Genomic DNA, 27,527 nt, shown 5'->3' with positions numbered 1-27,527 from the left:
ATTTGTTCTATCCTATGTTTTGAATGACATGATTTGTACTTGACCATGAAGTATTCCGGGAATACTTAACATGGAAGTCTTAAAAAGTTTTGTTTTTTGTGTTTGACTCGGTTTGACTCGTTGTTGGAGTCGGGATTTGAATTTTGAGTCGATGTTTGGTCTGGTGTCAGTTTTGATTCTAGTTAGTGTCATTGTGACCCCGGCATCATGCATTAAACACTCCAGGTACTTTTGAGAAATTTTGAAATGTTTTGTTTTCGAAATCGTTTTATGTTTTCCGACGTGTAGTGTACAAAACTGTCGATTAAACGCTGCGATTCTTAAGCATGTTGTATTCCGATAATCATCGGGTGTTTGTTGTAGACTCAACAGATAATGGGTATCTACAGGCGGTATATACACATCCGTATAGTTGGGGTCACTCTTATTTGCATCAGTCATCCAAGTTCGAGCCATATATCTACATTCATAAGATATACGTTTATTAAGGATAATGGGTATGGAAAAGTAGCCTAGCTTGTTTTTTATGTTCTTCATTCGCTTTCACATATATGTAATCGAATAAGCAAAGTAATAAACGCTGAAAAATACACTGTAAAATCATCTACACCACAATAATTAGAATAATTGTAAAACCATATCTAAATAAAGAGAATGAACAGACAAAACATAGTCTAAAGAAAGATATGCATACACTTTGATAGCAACATCATAAATCCTAAAACCCTATAGAGGAAAAACAAACAAAAACAACTATTGAATTATACCCATCAAACAAATAATCAGCAACATCAAACAAACTAAAACAAAAATATAAAATATTTAGAGATATAAGTGATGATAAAGAGAAAGAGACGATGAGAAAGAGACGACCAAAATGACGATAACAGTGATGGAGATGACCGAGCAACGATGACAGAGAGTATTGACGACGACGGAGAGTGGCGACGGTGAGGGAGAGTGTGCGGTTGTTTGTGTGTTTTTGTTTGTGTGTGTTTGTGTTTGTGGGTATTCTGGTGTTTGTTTTTGTTTTTCTATATACTGAATGTATTGACAACGGTTTTGTATATTATTAACTGTTGTTATATATCCGTTGTTATTAGTATAGACAATGGTTACATAAATTAAACGTTTTTATTATTTTTCACTGATTTGCGGTAAAATAAAATAACCCAAATAACAACGTTATTATGTATTATGCGTTAAACCGTTGTTATTACTTCATTAATGACAACAGTTCTTATTTACCTAAACCTTGTTATAATTAATTACAAAACTTCTTTTTCTTGTAACCGTTGTTATTACTTTTCACTAAATTCCGCGAAAATAAAATAATCCCATTAACAACGTTATTACATTTTTTGTTTAATATGCGTTATACAAGGAGCGTTGTTATTGCCTCTATTTGTAGTAGTGCTTGAAGATTAAATAGTAAGATTAATGACTTGGGTTATTAGATGGTTTAATATGCAAAAGGTGAATATAAGAGTTTAGGTCCCCTTAATGATTGTAGGCATTGGTTGTTTTAGTAAGTGTTGGTAAACAAGATGAGTTCTGTTATAGCATTAGGGTGGATTTGAGGATTTAGTGGCAGTAAATGTTGGTAGTGCACCACGTAGCATGTTAGTAGTAGAGAAAGTATTGGACAAGACCACGTAATCTATTGGTATTTGGGATGAATAGGACACTTCGGGATGAAGTTTATTTTAAGGGATGTAGAATATAATACTACTAAAGTTAATGGTATATTTATAGTTGAGTAATATGTGTGAGTAATGTCGCAACGTGAGTTAGTAACAATAGTATTTTGATTGGCGTGCACGTGTAGGTGGAGTAGGTTATGAGTGGTAAGGAATATGCGCATTCTTCGAGGATGAAATTTATTCTAAGGAGGGAAGACTGTAATACCCCTCATATTCTATGGTTATAGGACACTTTGTGTTTGTGTGTCTAAAGTACAAGGTAGACCATAAAAGATTAATAGGAAACTTGCACAAATGTGTCATAGTTGAAAATGTGATCACTTGTTTTAGGAGTATTTTGAAACGGTCATTTAAGGTGTTGTAGAGCTTCGATTAGGGTGCTTCAAATTGGAGGTGGAAGCTTAATTTTTAGCTTTCGAACGGATGGTCACAAGTTTCATTCCGATAAGTAACGAAGAAATGACAGCTGTTTGAAAATCAGTGCACAAAGCTGAATCACTAAGTCAACTACACACTAATCTATTTCCTAATTTCAAACCTTACTAGAATATTTCTAATATTATAATATTACATCCTATTCCTATCTCAACTTTATTATTATTATTATTATTATTATTATTATTATTATTATTATTATTATTATTATATTAGTTTTTTTTATAAAAAGGATGCGCGTAGCTTTTATTATTATAGTAGCGAGACTTTATTATTATTATTATTATTATTATTATTATTATTATTATTATTATTATTATTATTATTATTATTATTATTATTATTATTATTATTATTATTATTATTATTATTATTATTATTATTATTATTATTATTATTATTATTATTATTATTATTATTATTATTATTATTATTATTATTATTATTATTATTATTATTATTATTATTATTATTATTATTATTATTATTATTAGGGTTATTTCATGTGAATAATCCAAACTAAACCCTCTCTTCTCATATTAACCCAAACTAATGTTTAACTCAGAAAAAGCCCAACTATCGCATCATTTAACTTGTATTGAACTCGTCCTACATATGACCTGATACAACCAGTTGCCCAACAGGTCAGTATGTAGGTCCACTTCTTTTTTATTTTTTCTGCTTCCTTCTTCATTGCCATTCTTCATATCTTCTTCTTCCTTCTACACTATAAATTCCAGCATGTGTTTCAGTTCATTACAAGCTATGCTGAATCTGATTTATCAGCCATGGTGATGTAATCGTTCCTTTTTGGTCAATAAATATATTACCCTATGATTTCTGGAAAGAAATTCCAATACAAACCATGTAAAAGCAGAAAAATATAAAATTAACCTTGAACCACAATAAAAGCAGTAAACCCAGAAACATAACCAAGCAAATATATCAAACTAATGAAATTAACAAGAAAGCAATACAAATCCAGTTACATGAAACCATTCAATCAATCAAATTCATTACAAAAAAACACAATATAAATCAAAAGTAATGGGGAAATAACATAAAACCCAGATTAAAAACAATCAATCGTACCAAAAGTTCTGACTTTTGTAAGAAAAAATTGGACATAAGAATAGTTGGGTCCGTAGATTCTTTTAGGAGAAAAGAACATTGATGCAAAATACCAAAACACTCTCATTTTAATAAGGAAACTCGGAGGAATTGAAGAAGGAAATTAATTTAGGGTAAATTAAGTTAGGGGTTTTGACTATGATTAATTGGGATGCAGGGATTTTTTTTTCTTTTTTTATTATTAAAAGGAGGTAGAGAGATGTTTTGTTTTTCATCAATGGTTATACAAAGGGGTAACAGGCTCTATGAGTTTCCCTTCCAAGACTTCAATACAAGATAAATGAGGTAAAAGTCCGGATTTTTCCGAGTTAAACAATAGTATGGATTAATATGAGAAGGACATGCTTAATTTGGATTATTCTTATAAAATAACGCTTATTATTATTATTATTATTATTATTATTATTTTTTTTTTTTTTTTTTTTTTTTTTTTTTATAAAAAGGATGCGCGCAGCTTTCATTAAAAGAAAAATAAAAGTTTACATGAAATTGGTGGGGAGCCGAGAGACAATCTGGGCTCCCACACCCTTAGCAACAGCAAAGCTAAGTCTAGTAAAAATGTAAGCGGCCACCCGAGCCCCTGCATCCTGAGATACCGAGAATTTCTGAATCCGCTTGAGCAAGGCAACAACATCCGAACCCAGCTTCCCAAGTGAAGAGAAAGAGAAAGGAAGGAAACCATAACCCGCTGCCGCGCAGAAATCCGCGTACTTAGCACACTTACGATGAGCACCATCAGCGACAACCCGGTCAGGCACAATATCTGTCATCCCAGTCTGAGGCAAAGGAGAAGACCCTGTCAAGTCAACGCACACATCACGCCCTCTGTCCCAAGAATAAAGCAAGAAATTTTCCACGATTTTATTCTTACACAATAGGGGAATAAAAAGAGAATTGCCTTACAAACTATCCACTAAAGTGTATAGGAAAGAGAGACGTCCACTAAATCTGACCCAACTAAGAACTATTAAGTCTCGCTACTATATCCCTATGAATATTCGTAGGATATCTATCTAACAATCGAACTGTCATTATGTGTTTGATTTGCTGTGTAATGGCATCTTATTATTTTTAATAATTAATATTATTAATATTAATATTATTATTATTATTATTATTATTATTATTATTATTATTATTATTATTATTATTATTATTATTATTATTATTATTATTATTATTATTATTATTATTATTATTATTATTATTATTAAAAACGCAACTTTTATTGAGATCAAATAAATATTTACAAGAAATTGGTGGGAACCTAGACACAATCTGGGCTCCCGCCCCCTTAGCAATAGCAAAGCTAAGTCAAGTAAAAATAAAAGAAACAGCGCGAGCTTCAGCATCCTGAGACAGAGAAAATTTCTGAATCCGCTTGAGCAGTGCAATGGCATCTGCCTCCAACTACCCCAACGAAGAGAAAGAAAAAGGTAAGAAACCATAAACGATCTCCGAACACAAGCCCTGATACTTGGCACATTTACGCCGAACAACATCAAGCACCACACGTCCGGGTACAAAATCAAACATCCCAGACTAAGTCAAAGGGAAAGAGCCGGTCAGATGGACACACACTGTAATACCCGGCCATTGTGGGACCCATACTTAGACCATGAGACGTGTGAGAGGAGGTATAGACCGATGAGAGAGCACTCGGAAGGAAAGAATAGCCTTACACTAGACCTAAGCCTAGACCGAATGGTGTTGCAGCGGATCGAGTGGGTCTACTCGGTCGAGTGATTGGTACACTCGATCGAGTGAGTCCACTCGACCGAGTGGAGCGCTACTCGGCCGAGTAAGTCAACTCGACCGAGTGGACTCGGCACTCGATCGATTCCCACTGCTTTCAGGACACGGGATTTAATCCCTTTCTCCCCAAGCCCTAAAATCATTTCCATCTTCCTCCTTATCGCTCCAAACTCCCTCCCCTCTCCCTTAAACTCTCACAAACACCTTCTACTTGGGTTTCAAGCTTGTATTAGAAGATCTACCACCTTCCTCTTCATCTCCTTCACCTAGTAAGTAAAGATCTCTCCTTTTCTAGTCTTTCAACCCCAACTTTTGGGAGAATTCGTCATGGGTAATTAAATAGTGTTTAGTAGGTGTATTTGGAGTAATTAAGGGGTGATAATAAGGGGCTTTGTAGTGTATATTAGTATAGGATGTATTGCGATAGTTATCATGTAATTTGTATAGGATAAGACGGTTCCTTGAGACGGTTTCGGTCCGGATTCGAGTAGCTTGAGGAGAGTGCTAAAAGGTAGGTTAATCCTACTCTGTTTCAATGATGTGAAGTTATTTATGTTGATGTTGTAGTTAGTATTGCAGAATTATGGCACTTAAAATATAACATGCTTAGTGGTAATCACATCATTAAGAGGACGATTATGATATGTTGGTTGTGGTTCGTGTATTGGTTGTCATCACATGTGTTGGAGAAATTGTTGTTGTTGTTGTTGTTTTTGTTGTTGTTGTTGTTGTTGTGTTGTTGTTGTTGTTGTTGTTTTTGTTGTTGTTGTTGTTGTTGTTGTTGTTGTTGTTGTTGTTGTTGTTGTTGTTGTTGTTGTTGTTGTTGTGTTGTTTTTGTTGTTGTTCTGGAGACGTATGACGGTTGGGAGACCGTCTTCCGCTTGAGTCGCCTCTTAGAAATTCCCACTCCAAGAGGGATGTGCACATACGTGGCTTGAGTTTAGAGGGACGCGTGTGGTTGAGACACAACGTCTGGCAGGGGATCCGGTTGGATTCCGGACCCGGTACGTCTGGGCATGTCCTGGTACCTTTTTGTGGTTATCGGTACGTCTGGGCGTGTCTCGGTACCAGTGTGGTTATCAGTACACCTGCGCGTGTCCCAGTACCGTGGTGGTGGTATTTTAGTACTATGTCATTAACATTGGTCGTCATATTGCATGTTCACACTTTAGTTGTGTGGCTTTTATTTATCCTTGAAACTGACGTTTGTTGTGTCCGTGTATTTGTCACCTGTCTCTTCTGGGATGGCCTATGTTGATCCATATGATGTCCTTTGGTCATATGGGGGGTAGGTTAAGTACAGGTTGTTGTAAAGTACGCGGGAGATGGGACGTGCTTGATGAGTCACGAGATGAGTATCATGAGTTAGATGAGTATAGTAGCCATGAGTTGTAATTTATTCGTTAGTTTATGGGCTGTAATCACTAAACTTGTCAATTATAATAAAGCTTTTTTATCATATCTCCGATTTACCTTGGTCGAGTAAGAAGGGAATGTTACACACACATCCCGGCCCCTGTCCCAAGAGTAACTCAACAAATTTGCACGACGTAAGGACTGGTCATGCTCATCAGTCAGACCAATATCTACCTCCTTACCAGTAGAGATCCCAGATCGGAAATAGATATCGAAAAGGGTGTCACGAACCAGGTTATGCCGATGTTTGATACCAACAACACCAGCACACGACAAAGCATGATCCCCGAAGATATCCCCATCAAAGACCCGAGAGCAAGCAAAGCACAGACCAGGTACTGAAAACAAAGGAATACTCAACTGATAGTTAAGCACACAACAGTAAGACCTACCGTTCATAGTCTACCCCAAACCAGAAATAGGGATCACACATAGCCAATCTAATGTGTGCCCACCCTGCTGAACTTAGTTTAGGCTCAACCAACATGCCATATTGGAAGCTGAAAGTTGGACCTAGTAAATCTTTTGACATGCAGTTTTGGTGGTGGTGCGGGTGTGGTGTCCTGGGTTGGGTGTTGTAGCGGGGTTGGGATCCCCTGTTTTATCTCCTATTGCACCTATCTTAGCCTCACATTGGAGTTTTTGAGTAGTAGTAGTAATGACTATCAAGGAAAACGACATGGGGTCTATTTGGAGTTTAGATTGTGAAATGAAACTCATCGGTTGAATCTAGCTAGTTTTGGTGCGATTTTTGGACTTGTCATACCCTAGACAGACCTTAGGAAACCCCTGGGCTTCACGGAGCCACACATGTGGAGGCGATTACCGGTTTGGAATGAGACAGTTTTAGGAGGTGTCATGCTTTCTATATTCACCACTCGGTTATTAGAGCGTGACATCGGTTTATTGTGGGAACTATCATTGGTAGGAGTGAAACGGGGAGCGTTAGTCAACTTGACATGACTTTCCTAGAGTCACACCAGAATGTCCAAGGTTTGCCAAATTATAAATTTAACCCCGCACTTGAGATGCTTATCCGGTTTAGAGCATTAGCTAGGGGAACCGCAAAGATAAAGGAAATTGTGATTGCGGGCCTTGTGACTATGATGGCCCATGCATTGTGTCTGGGTTTTAATGATGGTGAGAGGTATACAGCTTTAAGCAGAGATACTTTATTGAAGAAACGACCATCTTTTTTTTTCACAAATGGTGTAAGTATAATGAGTCGGGAAGAATTGAATTGTATACGAAAGAGAGTACTACATTCACTCTTCCTTATTGGGACCTTCCACTTACCGAACCTAGGTCGACCTACCTTGCACCTATGCCAAGCTATCTCCTTCCCATTGGGAGGATTGCGGTCCTCTCATTCCGTACTTACCAAATTCCACAAATAACTAGGTTCTGGGCTAATTACCCTTCTTTTGTACATGGTACTATCAATATAGCTTCTGGTCTACAGGTTTTCCAGAAGGTCAAAACACAAGGTCGAGTCCAAAGTTCAACTCTCTAATCTCATGAACGACTCCCAACTTACCTAGATCAAACATATATATATATATATATATATATATATATATATGTATGTAATATATATATATATATATGTATGTATATATATATATATGTATGTATATATATATATATGTGTATAGAGTGAGCATCCCATGAGTCTAGCATCTTAGATGAGTCTAGCATATCAATAAGAACCGTTGGATCTTATTGATCCAACCGTCCTGATTATGACACGTGTGTTAATTTTATAAAAAAAAAAAAAAAAAAAAAAAAGAAAGAAAAAAACTAGGCGCGCTGATATAATAAGAACGACACATTCATTATTCATCATAAATTCACTTCCTTTTCTCTCTCTAAAACGTCTGTATCTCCCTGTAAAAACCGCTTCACGTTCTTTTTCTTTGGCAGTTAATTCACTAAACCATAAATTTTTTCCGTAAATTTTATTACATCAAGCAAAATCTCACTAATCAAGTGAAGATCATTATTATATTTACTCAGAACAATCGTTTCGAAGATGACGAAGAGGTATAAAATCGCTCTATTTCATTATATTGTTTTTAAACTTATTTCGCCACTGCATGTTGTTGCTGTTGCTATTGTTGTTGTTATTGTTGTTGTTTTTAGTGTTGATTATACTCTTTTTTCTTCAAATAATCATCGACTTAGGGTTCCTATTTTGCTCAAAGCGAAAAATTGATTTTTCCGCTAAAATTAGGTTATTATTGTTGTTGTTGTTATTGTTGTTGTTGTTAGTCTTGATTATAGTGATTTGAAGCGTTTATTAATTGATCGAAGAAAGAAATTGAGTTTTCAGTAAAAAATTAGGTTATTACTGTTGTTGTTGTTGTTGTTATTGTTGTTGTTGTTAGTCTCGATTATAGTGATTTGAAGCGTTTATTAATTGATCGAAGAAAGAAATTGAGTTTTCAGTAAAAAAAATTAGGTTATTACGATTCTTGTTGTTAATGTTGTTGTTGTAATTGATTTAGGCTAACTGTTTTGCTCGAAGAGAGTAAATCGATTTTCTCGCGTTCTAGTTTTTCGCTTCAAAATTAGGGTTAATGATTTGTAATAAATGAGCAATTAATGTGTATTACCGTTCGCTTTCGATTGATTTATTTGTTAAATCGTGTTGAGTTATTTGTGATTTGCGGGGAATGTTCATTTTCCTGAAGTTAATAATATTTACGAACAAATCTCTGATAACAATATTATCAAAAACTGTCATAGTAAAAGTATATCCCCTATCGTTTTAAAGAGCAAAGAATTGCTTCAGAATGATGTTCTTTGTAGTTTTATATTAAAACAATTGTTTGACAATACTGTAACACTGTCTCATTCTGTGAGGATACTATCATTCTTATTCCATTCCACATTCTTTCTAAGACTCGTCCACCATCATTCCTCTTGATTTAATAGTTGTAATTGTTTTAGTTTTAATGTTATTCTGTTTTGGTTTTTTGATAAACAATCTCGGAAAGCGGGCGTAGTACCGAAAAATCGACGTCGATAAAGAAGGCCAAAGTGGAAGCATCGGAAAAGACAAATGAGTAAAAAGCGCCGACACGAAGCATTCCAAACCGTCGGCCCTGAAAACGTCGAAGCATCTCATGCTGATCGATGTCCCTATAACTCTTCGTCGTCTTTGAGCTAATTTGCATGAAATGTCCCTTTTCCTGAAATTAATAATATTTCTCAACAGATCTACATTAACAATGTTACTGTAACACTATCAGAGTAAAAGTGTATCCCCTATCATTTTCAAGAGCAGCAATTACTTCTGTAACAATGTTACTGTAGTTTTATATCAAAACAATTGTTTGACAATACTGTAACACTGTCTCATTCTATGAGGATACTATCATTCTTGTTCCATTCCACATTCTTTGTCAGATTCGTCCACCATCATTCTCGCTTGATTTAATAGCTTTGTAATTGTTTTAGTTTTAATGTTATTCTTTTTGGTTTTTGATAAACAATGTCGAAAGCATTTAGTAGTAACGAGAAATCTGCTTTGTCGATAAGAAGGCTAAAGTGGAAGCTTCGGAAAAGACAATGAGCAAAAAGCGCCGACACAGAAGCCTTCCAAAATGCCAACAACGAAAAACGTTGAAACATCTCATGCGGATCAGTATGTCCCTATGACTCTTCGTTGTGTTGAGTTGTTAGTGATTTGCATGAAATGTCCCTTTTCCTGAAGTTTATAATATTTCTCAACATATATACATTAACAATGTTACTCTTAACACGATACATTAACAGCGTATACTACCCCTTATCCTTTTAAAGAGCGGCATCATTACTTATCAGTGTAGTAGCTGTAATTGATTTACTTTTAATCTTATTCGATTTTGATTTTTGGAAAAACAATGTCGGGAAAGTGGAGGTGCCCGAGAAATCACTGCGACGAAGAAGGCAAAAGTAGCGACATCGGAGAAGACACCTAGCAAAAAAAGGTGCCGACACGAAAGCCATCAAAACCAACAAAGACAGAAGGAAGTCGAAGCATCTCATGCATCTGAGTATGTGTCTACAAATCTTTGCTCGACCGCAAGTCACTACTATTAGGGTTTATGATATATTGTCTCATTGTTACAAAAAAAATGAGAATCAATTGATCTTTAAAAATTTATTCGACCGCCATTATTCGTATTCCATTTGTCATTTCTTCAACGACTTGGCTACCATCATTCCTTTTCAATTTAATTGTTATCTTTTATATTGTTATTGTAAACTTCGATTTTAATTTTTGAAAATAACAATGTCGGAAAGAAGAGGTACCGAGAAATCGCTCCCACTAAGAAGGCTAAAGTGGCCGCATCAGAGAAGCCACAGAGCAAAAAGGTGCCGACAGAGAACTTGCCAAAGCCGACTAAGAAGATGCGGACCGAAAAGCTTTCAAATCCTACAAATGAAAAGGTGACGAAGGTGCCTACAGAGAGTCTACGCCGAGCAACACCGCTCCCTTCAAAAAAGGTGCCGGTGAAGGAAAGTAAGGTGCCTACGAAAAGGTGCTTAAGCCACCAAAGAAGAGACCAAAGGAGCAGGCTGCGAATGTTCCGATCCAGCAAAGTAAAAAAGAAACCAATGTGCCGAGGAAGAAGGCAGCAGAAAAGCCGTCGCATGATGTACCAATGTTGTCGAAGGAGCAATCGGTGCCCATTGAGAAGCAAGCAAGTGCACCTCCTCAAAAGGCAGCAACTGTGCCAACGTCAAAGGCAGCGACTAAGCAATCAAAATCGGTTGCAAAGGAGACAAAAGAAGAGGTGCCCAAAAAAGTTACTGTAACAAAGGGTCAGACCCCGAAAACAACAACGGCCAAATCTGCAGAGTTAGTGACAGTAGAGGTGGAAAAGAAGGTGCCCAAACAAAAGATGGCGGAGAAGGTTGTACCAAAAAAGAAAGTTTCAGCGGCAAAAGAGCCAATAGCAGAAAAGCTAGTAAGCAAGAAAGAGAGCGTGAAGGTGTCTGTAAAAAAGAAACCGACAAACGCAGTGCCAAAAAAGGTGGCAGAAACAAAGAAACCAGTACGAGTAACAAAAAAGAGACCTAGAGATAAGCCCATGTCATCTGAAGATGAAAGTGATAGAGATTATGAGGTTTCGGATGACTCGAGCGTCAGCTCCAAAATGTCGAAGAGGGCTAAAACAGAGAAGAGACCAGCCAAGACGGTGGTGAAGGCTGAAAAAGAAGAGGTCTTAAAAAAGTATGTGTCTTTCTAGTGGCCAAAACTTGTATGTTTAAAGTTTCAGTTTCAGTTTCAGTGTTACAGTAGCACCTATACTGTAACATTTTTATGCTGTTTAAGTGCTACTGTAACAGATGTACTGTAACATTGTCGATTATACTTGTTTGTTAATTGATCTTAGAAGGAAATTAATTTTCCATTAAAAAATTAGGTTGTTGCTGTTCTTGTTGTTATTGTTGTTGTTTGTGTCGATTATACTGATTCGTAATAAATTTAGCCTAACTGTTTTGCTCGAAGTGAGTAATTGATTTTTTGCGTTCTAGTTTTTCGATTCAAAATTAGGGTTAATAATTTGTAATAAATGAGCAATTAATGTGTGTTACCGTTCTCCTTTCTACTGATTTATTTGTTCGTCGTGTTGAGTTGTTTAAAGTTTCAGTGTTACAGTAACACCTTTACTGTATCCTTGTTTTGTTGCTTTCTTACTGCTGGTTTGTTGGCATAAAATAGTGTCACACTTTGTTTAAGCAAAGTGGTGCTAATTTACACTTCCTTAATACAGGCCGGATAAATACCCAACTAAATGCGGGGGCCCAAATCGTTGGTCGATGTTATGAGCAAGTTTACCGTAAAGCAAAAGAAAGCCATTAAAGAAATTGGTTTTGGAGGACTATTGAAGATGAATATATCAGTAGTCCCTTCCGGGCTAACAGACTTGCTTGTTGAGGCTTTTGATTGCGACAGTTTGAAGGTTCATGTAACTGAAACAGAGGAGTTTGTCTTTGTCACGAGTATGATGTTCATGACCTATTTTTACTGCCGTGAAGGGTAATAATGTGGTCTTGACCGCGATCGGTCGCGGATCCCATCTTGAGGACACTAAGTTAAAAAACAAATGGAGAAGGAAGTTCAACATCTCTACAAAGACCTGAGAACATCAAGCTAGATTTGGTGACTAGTTGGTTTAAGAATAACAAGGGTGCCTGCGGTGATGAGTTCAAGCAGATGTTCGTTCTTTATGCGCTCTCCACTTTTTTAGCGCCGACTCCAAATTATTCTGTTGATTTCAGACTGTTAAAGGTTGTGGACGATGTTGAAAAAATAAAAGGTTTTAATTGGTCAAAGTATGTCTCTGAGAAGGTAGTTGAGGGTGTCAAGGGGTTGAAGACAGGAATGGTTAAGTGTCTTTGTGGGTGTATTGTGGTGCTGTTGTTGGCCTACATTCACCGGTTTGAGTTCCATGGCGAGGTACAACCAACTGACTTACCTCTGATATAGCATTGGACAGATGAAAGTCTTTCAAAAAGAGTCAAAGACGAAGGAAAGATTGGCTGTCTAGGAGCTGATGAGATGTCAGAAACTGTTTATCCTATTTGCCTTGGCAAGGGATCCCCAGCTGAAGGTATTGTGGCACTCGCGATGTAATATCGTCACATTGTAATATGGTCACCGTAATATCGTTCTCGTAATGGCTTTACTGTAATAACATTATCATTACCTTACTATATTGTTAATTATTAATATTAATTACTAATTACTAATATGTTTCTGTAAATAGGATGGGCAGAATCTGATGAAGGTAAGGATGACGAGGCAGTTTTTCTTAAGAGTAGTGAGGGAAGGGAGTACATCTTGATGGAGAAGCTTCCTGGCATTGAAACAGATGCCGAGTTGAAGGAAAAAGCTGTTGATGTGAGTTGTTTTTATAAATTTAATTGTCTCGCAATTGTTACAACTCCCAAATCGGTATCTAATTCATTTCTTTACTGTCTGGTTTATTGACTTAGGAGACCGACCGATGTTGCTTTGATGTATAGAAGGGATTCCAACCTTGTTCACGAGAGATTTGCTCGGCGAAAGGTTTTCGAATCAAAGCGAGCAATCACCACTAAAGCCTGAATACCTTAAATATGCCGAAGATGTTGTGCGAAAGGCTGAATCGTTGAAGAGGAGGGCGAATGACTTCCCGGTATATACAAGGTCCAAAGTCAGTAGGAAGTTGGAACCATTTCCAACAGAGAAAAGTCCTAGGACAGTTAAGTCATAATCACTGGTAAAGGAAGTATTGAGCAGTTTAAGTGAGCAACATCATGAAGAAGATGATGAAGAGGATGAGGAGGTTCATGACGAGGACAGGCAAGATGAGATGGAGGACGGAGTGGAAAGTGATGAAGAGGACGGGACTGATGATGGCAACGATGATGGCGGGACTGATGATGCAGAGGATGATGATGAGGACGGGGATGACGATGGCGGCGATGTTGAGAGTCATCTTAAAAACAAGAGGCTTCAAGAGGGTGGCACAGACATAGATAACGATGAAGAAAGTGCCAATGAGGAGGAAGACGATGAAGAGGATGAAAAGGAAAAGGAGGATGAAGAGGAAGAAGACCAAGAGGACAAAGAGGAGGATGTAAAGGATCTTTGAAAGCCAATCTGGTGAAGGTAATAGATCGAGTAACGATGTTTCTTATTTATTACTTTTAGTTATAGTTATACAATAACACACATTCTTTGTAATATTTTATATATATTAATAGTTAGTAATATAATATTCAATTACTTACTTGTGATGCAGATGAAGAGGATGATGCAGAGGAAAAGGATGATGCAGATGAAGACGATGATGCAGATGAAGAGGATGAATCTGGCAAAGGTCAAGAGGATGACGGAGATGAAGAGGAGGAGGATGATAAAGAAGAAGAAAATGAAGACGACAAAGAGGGGAGTGGCGAGGATGATAAAGATGCATCTGATGAAGGTAATATAGTAACAATACTACAATAATCTAATCACTTGCACTAACACTGTTACATGATCGCTGTTATAGAGTTTTCATTTTACAAACAATTACTAATAATCAATTACTTTCCTTTTAGATGAAAACGATGATCTTGATGAATATGATGCGTCGGGGGGGTGACAAAACAACTAGCGAGCCGAAGATGGATCTGGTGAAGGTAATAGTGTAATCTTTGTTATAGGCTTTATTCTTTGGTGCTTTTTTAACAAACAATTTAGTAATATATTTTCTTTCATTATCTGCTACACAGATGACAAGGAAGAGGCCGAAGGTGATGCATCAGGCCAACCTGAAGATAACCCAACTAGTGAGGCAGGTGAAGAGGCATCTCCTGAAGGTAATTGAGGAATCTATTTAAACTCGTTGTGTCAGAGGATGTAACTGTAACAATGTTACTGTGACGTAATTTTAACAGAAATTTACAGTGTATCTATTGTGCCTTTTTTGGTTCAAAGAAAATTTTGTAATATAAATTGAATCCAATTACCTGTGACACAGATGACGAGGAAGAGGCGGAAGTTGATGAATCAGGCAAGCTTGAAGACAACCCAGCCAATGAGACAGCTGAAGAAGGATCTCCCGAAGGTAATAGAGAAATCTATTTGCACTCGTTGTATTAGGCGATGTAACACTTAGCACCGTTATTATTGTAACATTATTATAGTAACGTTATTCTTGTGTCGTAGTTTTATCAAAGTTTACAGATGATATATATATTCAATTATCTGCTACACAGATGACAAGGAAGAGGCCGAAGATGATGCATCGGGCCAAGCTGAAGAGAACCCAACGAGTGAGGCAGCTGAAGAAGGATCTTCTGAAGGTAATTGAAGTAGCAAATTTACTGATAACTGCTTGTTAGTATAACTATGAGGCATTGTTGGTCCGAAAAACATTAGTAATTTATATTCAATTCAATTACTTGTGCCACAAATAACAAGGAAGAGGCCGATGATGATGCATCAGGCCAGGTTGATGACCAACCAACCAGTGAGGGAAATGAAAAGGAAGATGACGATAAAGATGAAGAAGAGGATGATGGGAATGAAAAACCGGATGAAGAGAACGATGATGATAAAGATGAAGACAATCTTTGGCGATATAAACGAAGATAACAGTAAGGAGGATGAAGCAACTGGTAATGAAGACGCCGATGGGAATGATGAAAAAGGCGAGGAAGGAGAAAAACCCAGTGAGGCTGATGATGAGACAGTTGGCAACGAAGAACCAATAACTACTCAGTGCAGTCAGGTAGCAGAAGATGACGACGATGATGAAGTTGATATTGTCGATGATTGGAGTGATGAGATCCTGTATGACAATTACGACGAAGATACTGGCGACCACTATTTGTTACATGTCGAAACAACTGAAGACTGGATGCGCGTGATGGATCCTCGCTACGGCTGCACAATCGAATGTGGCCTACCAGCTCCGGATCTAACACTTGTGTCCAAGACTATGATAAAACACAAGGAGATAATGACGCCTATTCTTGAAGTTAGGAAAGAAACAATTGACTATTGTTTTATCGACGATGACGAGAACCTCTCAGATACATGAGTACTTTATTTACTCTTGCACTGTGATAAACAAAACGTTTTACTTTGCAAGTGAATACTGTTTCAACTGAATAGTTGTTACTGTTAAACTTTTACTCTATTAAAAGGTGTTCTGACTATTACATCTCATTTTCCAACAGGGAAAGGCTTGTCTCGTTTGGGAAGTATCACTTCATTCCAAGGGAAGATGTAATTTCATTGGCTTCTGGTGAGCTTATTTATATAATGGTGACTGAATGTTGGTCAATGTTGCTCAATGACCTCATCTCCAGAAAGGTAGCAAGTGATACACCATTAAGGATCTTCATGGGCTTGGGTCAATCTGTATGTTACTGTAATAAATAAATTTTTATTCTTATTGATTTTGTGTTTCTATAATGTTTATTGACTTTGTATTTATATTTATTTTTGTAGGACGCATTAGCAACTATGTCTCATTTGGAAAACCCGTTCAAAACAGACATTTAGAAAGTGAAGTTTTGTCTTTGTCCTTCACACAAAGGATCAAATACAACCCGAGTCCACTTTTTCGACTGTGATATGGTCAACCACATTATTCGTTAATAATTTTTTTTTTATTCTTATATAAGTAGAGTGTATATAAGTTCTTTAGCAATGATATATATCTCGCAATTGCGATATTCATTCCACTCATTCTGGAGGACCACTTTTTCTGTGCTTGCATAAATTTTATGTCGAAAACCGTTGACTACCTAGACAACAAACCCTTATATGCCGATTCGAAAAGAAAAAATGGCAAGAAATGCGGTAAGTTTCTCTACTTACAAGAACAATGTTATACCTTTAAATTTCCATTAAAAAATTTGGAAATCATTGTTACATAACATAGATAAAGTAATGTGATATTACTTTTTGTGCAAGCAAATATCATGGGGAAAATGTTGTCAGAAATGCAAATTGCAAAAGGCTCCAAAGTGGAAAGTTTCCCACTGCAGAATGTGAAATTTAAATGGCTGAGCATTGCAAAAAATGTGGATTGTGGGGTTTTCATGATGATGCACATGGCTTTCTACACGGGGAAGGTTTTTGACTCGAGAAATGGGGATGAACGGAAAAGAATGTTGTACCGTCTTTGAAATATGTGCAATACTTGTTCTTAGCGACTTGAATCAAGTACGAAAAGAGGTGCAAGGGAGGATATCAAAATTCAGAATGAAAGGGAACAGTGAAGGAAAAGTCTGCTGCAAAAAAAGAAGGCTGGAAGAGAAGAAGGAAAAAAAGGAAGAGGAAAAAACAAAGAAGCCACAAGAAAAACAAAAGGAGGAAGAGCCCAAACAGCCGAGGGTGAAGTCGGTTGCTTACAAGCGTTCTCCTAGAGCAATTGGTGAAGATGAGGAGATAATATTTAAATTTCATAAAGATGATGCTATGGGATGTTCTCTAGGTCACGGTGAAATTGACGGTGATATATTCCTAGTCTCTGAATTTATGAGAGAAAATCGAAACTTGTCGATCTGACTAATCGAGAAGGCACGTTTTTGATTATGCGTTTATGGATGATATCGACTTCCACAAAAGGTAAAATACTTGTTATTCTTTGTGAAAGTGTTCTTTGTTACAATCGTTTCGTAAAAGTGGTTTTTAAACACTGTTTATGTTACACTATTTCTGCGAAAACTCTTGAGTAATCGACTCTTATGGTTACTCAGAATAACGGTGAGATCCTCGGCTGCGTTTGGAGACAACAGGAGGTTGACAAGAGCTGATATACTCTCACTACGTCCTAGGAGTCATACAAATTGGATGGTGTTTGAATGCTGGTCTCTACTCTTGAATTATGTCGAGAACAGCAAAAGAGGCACAAGGGCAGCAGGGCCAACCATACTTTACTTAGGACTAGGTCACATGGTAAGTTGCATCGGTGTTAAATGTCTGCGTCTGTTCAATAACATATGATTCTTTTACAAAGGAAATCTAACCATTACATTTTTTTTTAAAACTACAATGCTCTCTGGGTCTGTGATGCGGGGAGGATAGTGAAACGCGATCGATATAAAGAACGAGTTGTTTGAAATTTGGGATAATTTCATCAACGCGAGCAAGGCAAATTACAGACTTGATGCCGAACTTATTTTTATACCTTGTTTGGCTGGCTATCACTACTTCTGTGTGTGTATTAATTTCCTCAACAAAGAGATTAGTGTGATCGATAGTCAATCGTATGCTAACTGGGAGTCTTCATTCACTTACGACATCGCAATGGCTGCAGTAAGTCCCCTGAGTTGTCGAATTGTATGTTTACAGTTTCAGTTTCAGTTTCGGTGTTACAGTAATACGTATACTGTAACATTATTATGTTGTTTCAGTGTTCTTTTTACACCTATCTTTGTAACATTGTTGATTACTCAGATTTCTTAATTGATAGTAAAAGGAAATTAATGTTCTGTTTCTGAAAGGCCGGTTGCATGAGTGACTACCTGGACACAAAGGGCGACGTGAGGGTAACTGAAATGCTCCGCTATCCTGTGGTAAATGTGAAGTTTAAATGGCGAAAACGGGCTTCCGTATTTGAAGAGTCACCTGTATCACTATGACAGTAGTCTCCAATTTTTTGGAATATGCAAACAAGTCTTCTTTGCTCAACAACACATTTTATCGGCGGGCATGTGCTTCCCAAATTGCTGCATGTTTGCTCATGGCTGACATCAACAAAATACGGGCTGAATTGTTGGACGCTGTTGAAATCTTCAAAAAATCAAAGAAAACAATCTGGCCAGATATAGCTGCAAGGAGGAAAGCCGCTAGAATGCTCAAAGGGAAGGCAACGGAAGATGAATTGTCAGACAAAGAACCACCGATTGAGAATGAACCGAAGCCACTCAACACCGAAATGCATGTACTTCGTTTTAAAGTGAAAATCAAGTGATGTACTCTAAAACAATGTTACTTTAACAACGTAATAGTGGCTGTCATAGACAGTGGAACATATTTTCGAATATTTTGGAATATATTACAAATAAGTTTATTCTTTATGTGAAACTTATTATATGCGAAATTCATTAACTATGTTCTTTAATGATGTGGTGATTTCAAGAGTGAAAAGAGAAAACATAATTTGACGTTTTGAATTCTTCACTCTTGCAGCTGTTATAACTGCACTTCCTAGGGAATTCGAAACATGGGTTGGATAAATTTCATGTCTTATTTTGTCTTTTGGAATTTAAAAATTAACTGTTTTTTTAAAGCATTTAATTTTGTAAACAGTTTTTAAAATGTTAGTGTTTTTTTTTTAAACAAAAAAAGTCGAGACAAAATGAAAATAATGTTACTGTAACACTCTGATAGTAATAAATGAAAATTATAATAAAAGATTTTGACGCTTTGAATTCTCCACTCTGTGCAGCATTTATAACTGGACTTAATTATGAGGAACATGCACGTGGTTAACATCAATCATCATTTAAAAACAGTTTTCAAAGCAGTTAATAAAAGTGGTTTTTAAAGCGATTAATTTTTTTTTAAAAAAATAACTGTTTTGTTTTTCACAATTATCTATAAATAATCTCATTTTAAAAAAACACAATTATGTTACTTTAATGACGGTTTTGTTTTGACGCTTTGAATTCTACAATCTGCAGCAGTTATCTTTCTAAAACAGTTTTGCACTTTGTTCAAAGTGACATTTTTCAAGGCAGTTATTTTTTTTATTTTATTTTTTTAAACTGTTCTGTTTTTTTCAATTATCTATAAATAATCTCATTTTCATTCAACATTTACACTTCATTTTCTAACCAAAAAAATAAGCCAAGACAAATTCAAAGGTTTTTCATGTCTAATTTTTTTTTTAATCTTTTGTAATATTAAATATCTATAAAGATTATGGATGGTTTAATATTACAACTATTGCTAAAATGTCATTTATTATATGACTACCTTGCTCTAATTGAGGGAAAACAGTTTCTGTTTGTTTATAAATAGATTTTGTTTTCTTTAATTTAGGGAAAACAGTTTATTTTTCTGTTTTAATAGGTTTTTTTTTTGTTGCAGCAAGAGAAAAATGGAACGAATTCAAAGGAAACTAGAAGACACCAAGTTTGAACTGGAAGAAATGACAAGGCATAGAGATTCATTACTTGAGCAGGTTATATCATCTGATAGTAAGGTAATAGAAATGGTAGAACGAGTACAAGTGCTTGAAAATGACTTCAACAATGCTGAAGCTCATATCAAGTTTCTGATGGCGGAAAACAAGTGTATTGGGAAATAGCTAGAAGAAAATAAGCTGAAAAAATACACTGAAACTGATTTAGACCGTCAATTTCTCCTTGGTGTTACAGCTCTTAGGGAGTCATATGCTAAACTCAACCCTTCGATTAACAGGAAGTGGCCTCTTGTTGTCAAAGCTATTGAAGAGATGGAAGGTTACAGGAATAATCTGAAAAGGGAGTTGCTAGAGGGCGAAAGCAGCGTTCATTCTCCTCCTGTGAATAAACGACTAAGAAGGGAGTAAAAGATTTAATATTTCCTTTATGTTACATTTTATGCTTCTTGTGATGACTTATATTTAAGTTAACTATCATTCTTTTTTCTAAGTATTTCGTTTGTAATCAGTGTTTGTAACACTTGTTTTTAATGAATAACATCTTAATTCGGTTAATTGTCCAATTTACTATTAGAATTGTGGTATATTAAATTGAACAACGATTATGTAACTATGTTTAAAATTGTCAAAAAACGCTCCTAAAACGGGACGGAAAAGGGTTTAGGGTTGGATTACGCGGCACCGCTTCGCGGAGCCGCGTAATCCAAAACTAAACCCTTTTCCTTAATAAATCGTGGTGCAAAAAAACCAAAACTAAACCCTAGGGAAGGACGGGTGATACCGTGTCGTGGACGGGATTTAAATTTGGGGAAAAACGCTCCTAAAACGGGACGGAAAAGGGTTTAGGGTTGGATTAGGCGGCAGCGCTTCGCGGAGCCGCCTAATCCAACCCTAAACCCTTTTCCTTAAACAAAGGTTGTTCGTAGTACAACAATGTTACAGTAAAACCAAAACTAAACCCTAGGGAAGGACGGGTGATACCCTATCGTGGACGGGATTTAAATTTGGGGAAAAACGCTCCTAAAACGGGACGGAAAAGGGTTTAGGGTTGGATTAGGCGGCACCGCTTCGCGGAGCCGCCTAATCCAACCCTAAACCCTTTTCCTTAAACAAAGGTTGTTCGTAGTACAACAGTGTTACAAGAAAAACCAAAACTAAACCCTAGGGAAGGACGGGTGATACCTGTCGTGGACGGGATTTAAATTTGGGGAAAAACGCTCCTAAAACGGGACGGAAAAGGGTTTAGGGTTGGATTAGGCGGCACCGCTTCGCGGAGCCGCCTAATCCAACCCTAAACCTTTTTCCTTAAAAAATCGTGGTGCGAAAAAACCAAAACTAAACCCTAGGGAAAGACGGCTGATATCTTGTCGTGGACGGGATTTAAATTTCGGGAAAACCGCTCCTAAAACGGGACGTAAAAGGGTTTAGGGTTGGATTAGGCGGCACTGCTGCGCGGAGCCGCCTAATCCAACCCTAAACCCTTTTCCTTAAACAAAGGTTGCTCGTAGTACAACAGTGTTACAGTAAAACCAAAACTAAACCCTAGGGAAGGACGGGTGATACCCTGTCGTGGACGGGATTTAAATTTGGGGAAAAACGCTCCTAAAATGGGACGGAAAAGGGTTTAGGGTTGGATTAGGCGGCACCGCTTCGCGGAGCCACCTAATCCAACCCTAAAACCTTTTCCTTAAAAAATCGTGGTGGGAAAAAACCAAAACTAAACCCTAGGGAAGGACGGGTGATACCCTGTCGTGGACGGGATTTAATTTTGGGGAAAAACGCTCCTAAAACGGGACGGAAAAGGGTTTAGGGTTGGATTAGGCGGAGCCGCCTAATCCAACCCTAAACCCTTTTCCTTTAAAAATCGTGGTGCAAAAAAACAAAATCTAAACCCTAGGGAAGGACGGCTGATACCCTGTCGTGGACGGGATTTAAATTTGGGGAAAAACGCTCCTAAAACGGGACGGAAAAGGGTTTAGGGTTGGATTAGGCGGCACCGCTTCGCGGAGCCGCCTAATCCAACCCTAAACCCTTTTCCTTTAAAAATCGTGGTGCAAAAAAACAAAAACTAAACCTTAGGGAAGGACGGCTGATACCCTGTCGTGGACGGGATTTAAATTTGGGGAAAAACGCTCCTAAAACGGCACGGAAAAGGGTTTAGGGTTGGATTAGGCGGAACCGCTTCGCGGAGCCGCCTAATCCAACCCTAAACCCTTTTCCTTAAACAAAGGTTGTTCGTAGTACAACAGTGTTACAGTAAAACCAAAACTAAACCCTAGGGGAGGACGGGTGATATCCTGTCGTGGACGGGATTTAAATTTGGGGAAAAACGCTCCTAAAACGGGACGGAAAATGGTTTAGGGTTGGATTAGGCGGAACCGCTTCGCGGAGCCGCCTAATCCAACCCTAAACCCTTTTCCTTAAACAAAACAAATCGTATAACAAATTGTATAACACTGTTACTGTAAAACTTAGGAAATATGCTCCTAAAACGGGACGGACAATGGTCCTAAAACAATATTTATTCTTTGTATAAAATGTTGTAAGTCTTTGTATAAAATGTTAACTATGATGTAGGAAAATCGAATGACTTTTTATCGTGACATGTTATTGCCACAAAGAAACACACAATTCTACTTTTTATTTTTACTTGTGACATATTATTGTCACAAAGAACACAAAATCCTACTAATTATTGCTAAGGTCACAATGTTACTATAACATCATAACAGTATCAAACTTTTTTCTTTTTAGCTGCTTTCTCAGCAGCTACATCAGCTATGCGAAGAGGGCATGTTCTCCTGTCGTGGGTAACTATTTCTTTGCAGTATGAACATAGCCTCTTTGGCTTGGCTGCTTTTTTAATGGCCTGTTGTTTAGCTGACTTCAATCTTTTTCCGCTGCCCTTGTTGCGTGCTTGTTCCGGAGGGTGGATAGTGACTTCAGACGACGAGCTGCAGCCCAACAGCATCTCCATCTCTTGGTCTTTTGTAAGCGGTTCAATACATAACTTCTGCCGGAACTCAACTAGGAGGGATGCTAACTCTTCCGTGTGTTCAGTAGGTAAAGTTTTGAGAACACCAACTATGTGACGGAACTCTGACCATACGTTGCACAAATGACTGTAATCAGACGTAGCCATATATGAATCCTCAATGTCATTCCCATTCGAATCAAGCCTGGAAGTAAAACAGCAGGTTACTGTTTATCATGGTGACAATGTTACTATAAGAAATTATGGTTACAATGTTACTGTAAAACAATTACTGTAACAAGTCAAAACATCCACCACCGTAATAATGTTTTCGAATCAAACCTGTTCGCTGCTTGTGTGTTATTTAGCCAACGATCTACAATGTACTTGCTTGGTATTCACCCAATTCCTTTGCCCTTGTACACCCACAGAATATGCCTGCAGAGTAATCCAATTCTTTCGAATAGTTTACACTCGCATACTGCATCTGTGCTTCTAAGGTCCAACCTCACCTTGAAAATTCTATCTGTCTCAGCATCTATTACATGAATTATGCGCACATGCTCCTCCTTCTCAAAGTCATCAACACCACATGAATCGGCAGCCATTACTTCTTCTTGAAACACCTTGAACACAGCATGTGTGTATATAATAGCGCCATGCTTTTCTATAGGTAATTCTGTCTTAAGCTCAGGGAATGAGTGGTCGCTGTTATAATCATCGCACCTTCGTGTATAGCGCTGCTGGTCCATAGCAGTTTGGAACCTGGTTTTAATGCAACAAGGATTCGGCAACAAATTATTTATGTAACAATGAAACAATGGTACTGTAACATACACTGTTCCCGAATGCGTAAGGAATGAAAAAGAGTTGTTTACCTCATCCAAAATTCGACCAGTGTACCAAAGTGATTCTCATAGCGCTTGAAAAACGAATTTGTACTTTCTGATCGCTGTGTTGTTCTTAATATGCAGCCCAAGGCAAGGTCACGATGGTAGGCAGGAATCCAATGGTGTCTGTCGTCGAACATTGTAGTCAACCAATCATTATCTTCCAGCTCGAAATCTGAAATGACCTTCTGCCACTTCTCTTCAAACTCCGACGGCTCCATATCAGGGTCCCAAACAACAGCGTTGAAGCGAGCAAGGAAGTCCGTGTCTCTGCAGAGTGCTGAACCAACTTTGTCTGTGATATTTTGTGTAATATGCCACATACAATAACGATGCCTAGCTGTCTTGAAAACAGAAGGAAAGCCTGTTGTATGCCAGTCATAATGAAACAGCAAGTCAGAACGTGATATTGACCAGTGATAGGGAAAGAGCAAGTGAGTAAATTTAAGTAAGTCTGTTACAGTAACATTGTCACACTATTACCTTCTTTATGCCAGGGCATTGATCCGTGATCATGAACTGCGGCTCTTTTTGTCCCATGGCAGTCAAGAAATGCTGAAAGGTCCATTGGAAGGAGATGTCATCCTCGTGTAACAGGAGACAACCGGCAAACAACACCGACTTTCTGTGGTGATTAACACCTGTGAATGGTGTAAAAACCATATCATACTTGTTGGTTCCGTAAGTAGGGTCGAAGCTCACAGCATCCCCAAAGAATGAGTAGTTTCTAATACATGTAGCATCAGCCCAAAAGAACTTTGTTAGACGGTTTTGCGGATCAACATCATAGGTGAAGTAGAACTGGGTTGGGTCGCTTTGAGTTTCTCGAGTCGATCGATGAAACGTTCAAATCTCGTAACCCAATGTAGCACTTGATATCTCTTTGAAAGTTCTTAAAATCTATCAATGTAGCACCGATATTTTCATACCCATTGACAAGTTCCTTAACCTGTCTAAAGGTCAATCCAGCGCCAATATTCAACTTGGAGTTGTCCAAGATAAGCGTCTTCTGGAACATATCAAGGGATCGTGAAATCTTATCGAGATCTCTCATTCAGACGAGGGTGAGACGATGATTGTGGACTTCAGAAAACTCGTCAATCATAGCTGGGCCATCAAGGCCATGTAGAAGGGCAAATCTGACGTACGCTCGGCATCCAATTCTTGTGATTTTAACTCGCCGTGTAACTGAACTAGCTGTGGACGAACCATCACCCATATTCTCATCATCCTTGGTTCTGGGACGCTGTTTCGGTTTAGATTTTCTGAACCCTTGACGGTTGCAGACTACGAATTTTTGGTGTACAACACCACCTCGTAGTGTTTTCGTACTGTGCTTCCGAGGGGTAAATCCACATGCCCGAGCATAAACCTCGTAGAACTTGATTCCAGCCTCAAGGGAGGCGAAAACTGCACCAATGGTAGGTCTAAACTTGTGCTCAACCACACGCATCCAGCGCTCACCTCCATTAGGCGTGTGAGATAGAACAAGCTGATTATTTGGTTGAGGATTGGGTTGCTCTTGGACAATTGGCGTAGAATGGGGTTGAGTGACAGTACTTGAGTCTGTAATACAAAAAGGAAAATACGAGTATTAGTGACCTGAAATACAACGGTGGTATTAGAAAGAGTAACATTGTTACAGTAATACTAGTACTATGACAATGTAGTGACATAAGGATGGACGGGAGAACAGGAAATATGCGAAGAGGCTGGACTACAATTTAGAACAAGAAACTAAAGTACATTGAAGTAACAGCAGAACAAGAGGACTACAATTTAATCTCAGTCGTTGATTAGGAGTAGATCTAATGGATGAGATTAAAATGCTAGACTCACCGCCCCCATCAAAACAACTAAATTTCTCAACATTTCATAACATTTGAGGTTTCCTTGGCAATAAATTACTTCCACATAACAAAATTTTCGAAATGAGCACTTCAAACTTATTGATAGAAAGTATTTTTGGGTTGCCTTACCACAAGGTCAATCAAGGTCACCTAGACAAGTTAACCAAGTCCACATCGCATCACGGGGTTGGATAGGTGACTCACATGCAAACCCTTGACTAGGCTTTGGGTCATGGGTCAAAAGACACTAGTATGACACAATCTAGGGTGTTTTACAACCATTCTAGTAGGCAAAGTCTTAAGTTGAAAAAGTATTTGTAATGGCTTAGTTGCTCTTGTCAAAGTTCTCAATTAGGCACTTTTCAAAATGTTTTATCTAAATGCAACTACATGCCATGATGCAACTATTATATACATCCTAATGCGAGTGATTCTATCAACTAATATGACATATAAACTAAATGCAAGTCCTAAGTTCACATTGTTATACCGCATCAATCAAAATAAAGCCACATAGTCATTAACATAGAGAGGAAAAAGGAGATTGGAAAGATCATACCATGCGGTCTTCATGATCCCCATGTCTCGGATGTGGCGTAGTCATTCAATGTGAACAAGGATAGAACAAACAATATATACAATATATACAATATATACATAACTACACTACAAAAGAAATAAACATGTTTTTGGGTTTTTCAATTTTCACATTTTTATGGTTTTTCGAAATTTTTCAATTTTTTTGGATTTTTGAATAAAAGTTAAGTTAGAATTCCCCATCCCCACACTAATATGGGCATTGTCCTCAATGGCCAAAATGATGGGAAATTATGCAAACATGATGCATGATTTCTACACTAAATGCAAGCTACACTAATCTATACTACATGATGCATGGTTTTTGTTTATGACGGAGAGGATAATTTAGATTACCTCCCGTTGTGTATGCATTAACTTCCCCGAACCGATCTAGACATTATTGCTAATGTCCAAGGATGGGTGTAGTTCATGCACACACTATGCAATGCATGAAACTAATTTTGTCATTTTGGATTTTGAAAGGTGGGAACAATAAAATGAGAACACCTCAATGGGGCCGAGGTGTGAGTCCTCTATGGTGCTAGGACTACTCCAACAATGATCAAGATTAATAAATAGAACAAAGAGAGAAATAGACAAACCTCAAGAGAGTAGGAGCCTCTAAAGCTTGCTAATCTTCCATCATATCATCATTATCATCACCTTCCTCACTAGAAGTGGTCTTATCACCACTTCCTCCTTCACTTTCTTCTTCACCTTGATCATCATCCTCTTCTCCTTATTCACTAGCTTCTTCATCAATGTTATCATCAACCTCTTCATTACCAACAACCTCATTATCACTCGGAACAACCCTAGATGCACTCGGAAATAGGACTTCCCTATCCGCCCAACTAGGCAAAGGACATGATGGGTCAAGTAGTCCTTGCCTAGCTAAATGTAGGAGGGGTGGATATTGGGCTAAGTAAGCATTTTTCCGATCCTCGAAAGCTTGCTTGTGCATTTCTTGTATGAGAAGAGTCAAATAATCATTTCTTGCTTTAACACCTTCCGGCTTGAACTCTTGGTACTCGAAAGGGTAGGGTGGTGTGACAATGGAAGAGGAGGGCATTTCAATTTCACCCTTTTGTTGTTGGATAATATACTCGGCCTCTTTTGAAAGGGGAAGTAGATAGTTGGTCCGGTGGACACTCAATCGA

The 27,527-nt window shown here is 37.7% G+C and overlaps 1 protein-coding gene across 1 annotated transcript; it reads right to left on the bottom strand.

Moving 5' to 3' along the window:
* Positions 1 to 22,808: 22,808 nt before the first annotated feature.
* On the bottom strand, positions 22,809 to 24,992 carry LOC141613910 (protein FAR1-RELATED SEQUENCE 5-like). Its single transcript, XM_074432652.1, has 6 exons — positions 24,811 to 24,992; positions 24,580 to 24,665; positions 24,422 to 24,493; positions 23,927 to 24,302; positions 23,451 to 23,813; positions 22,809 to 23,253 (listed from the first exon to the last, which is right to left on the bottom strand). Exons 1-6 carry the CDS (start codon positions 24,990 to 24,992, stop codon positions 22,809 to 22,811), a joined length of 1,524 nt encoding a protein of 507 aa, XP_074288753.1.
* Between the last annotated feature and the right edge of the window lie 2,535 nt (positions 24,993 to 27,527).

Source organism: Silene latifolia, chromosome 11 (assembly GCF_048544455.1).
Source record: "Silene latifolia isolate original U9 population chromosome 11, ASM4854445v1, whole genome shotgun sequence".
Classification (NCBI taxonomy): domain Eukaryota; kingdom Viridiplantae; phylum Streptophyta; class Magnoliopsida; order Caryophyllales; family Caryophyllaceae; genus Silene; species Silene latifolia.
This window is presented reverse-complemented; position numbering and strand designations above follow the sequence as displayed.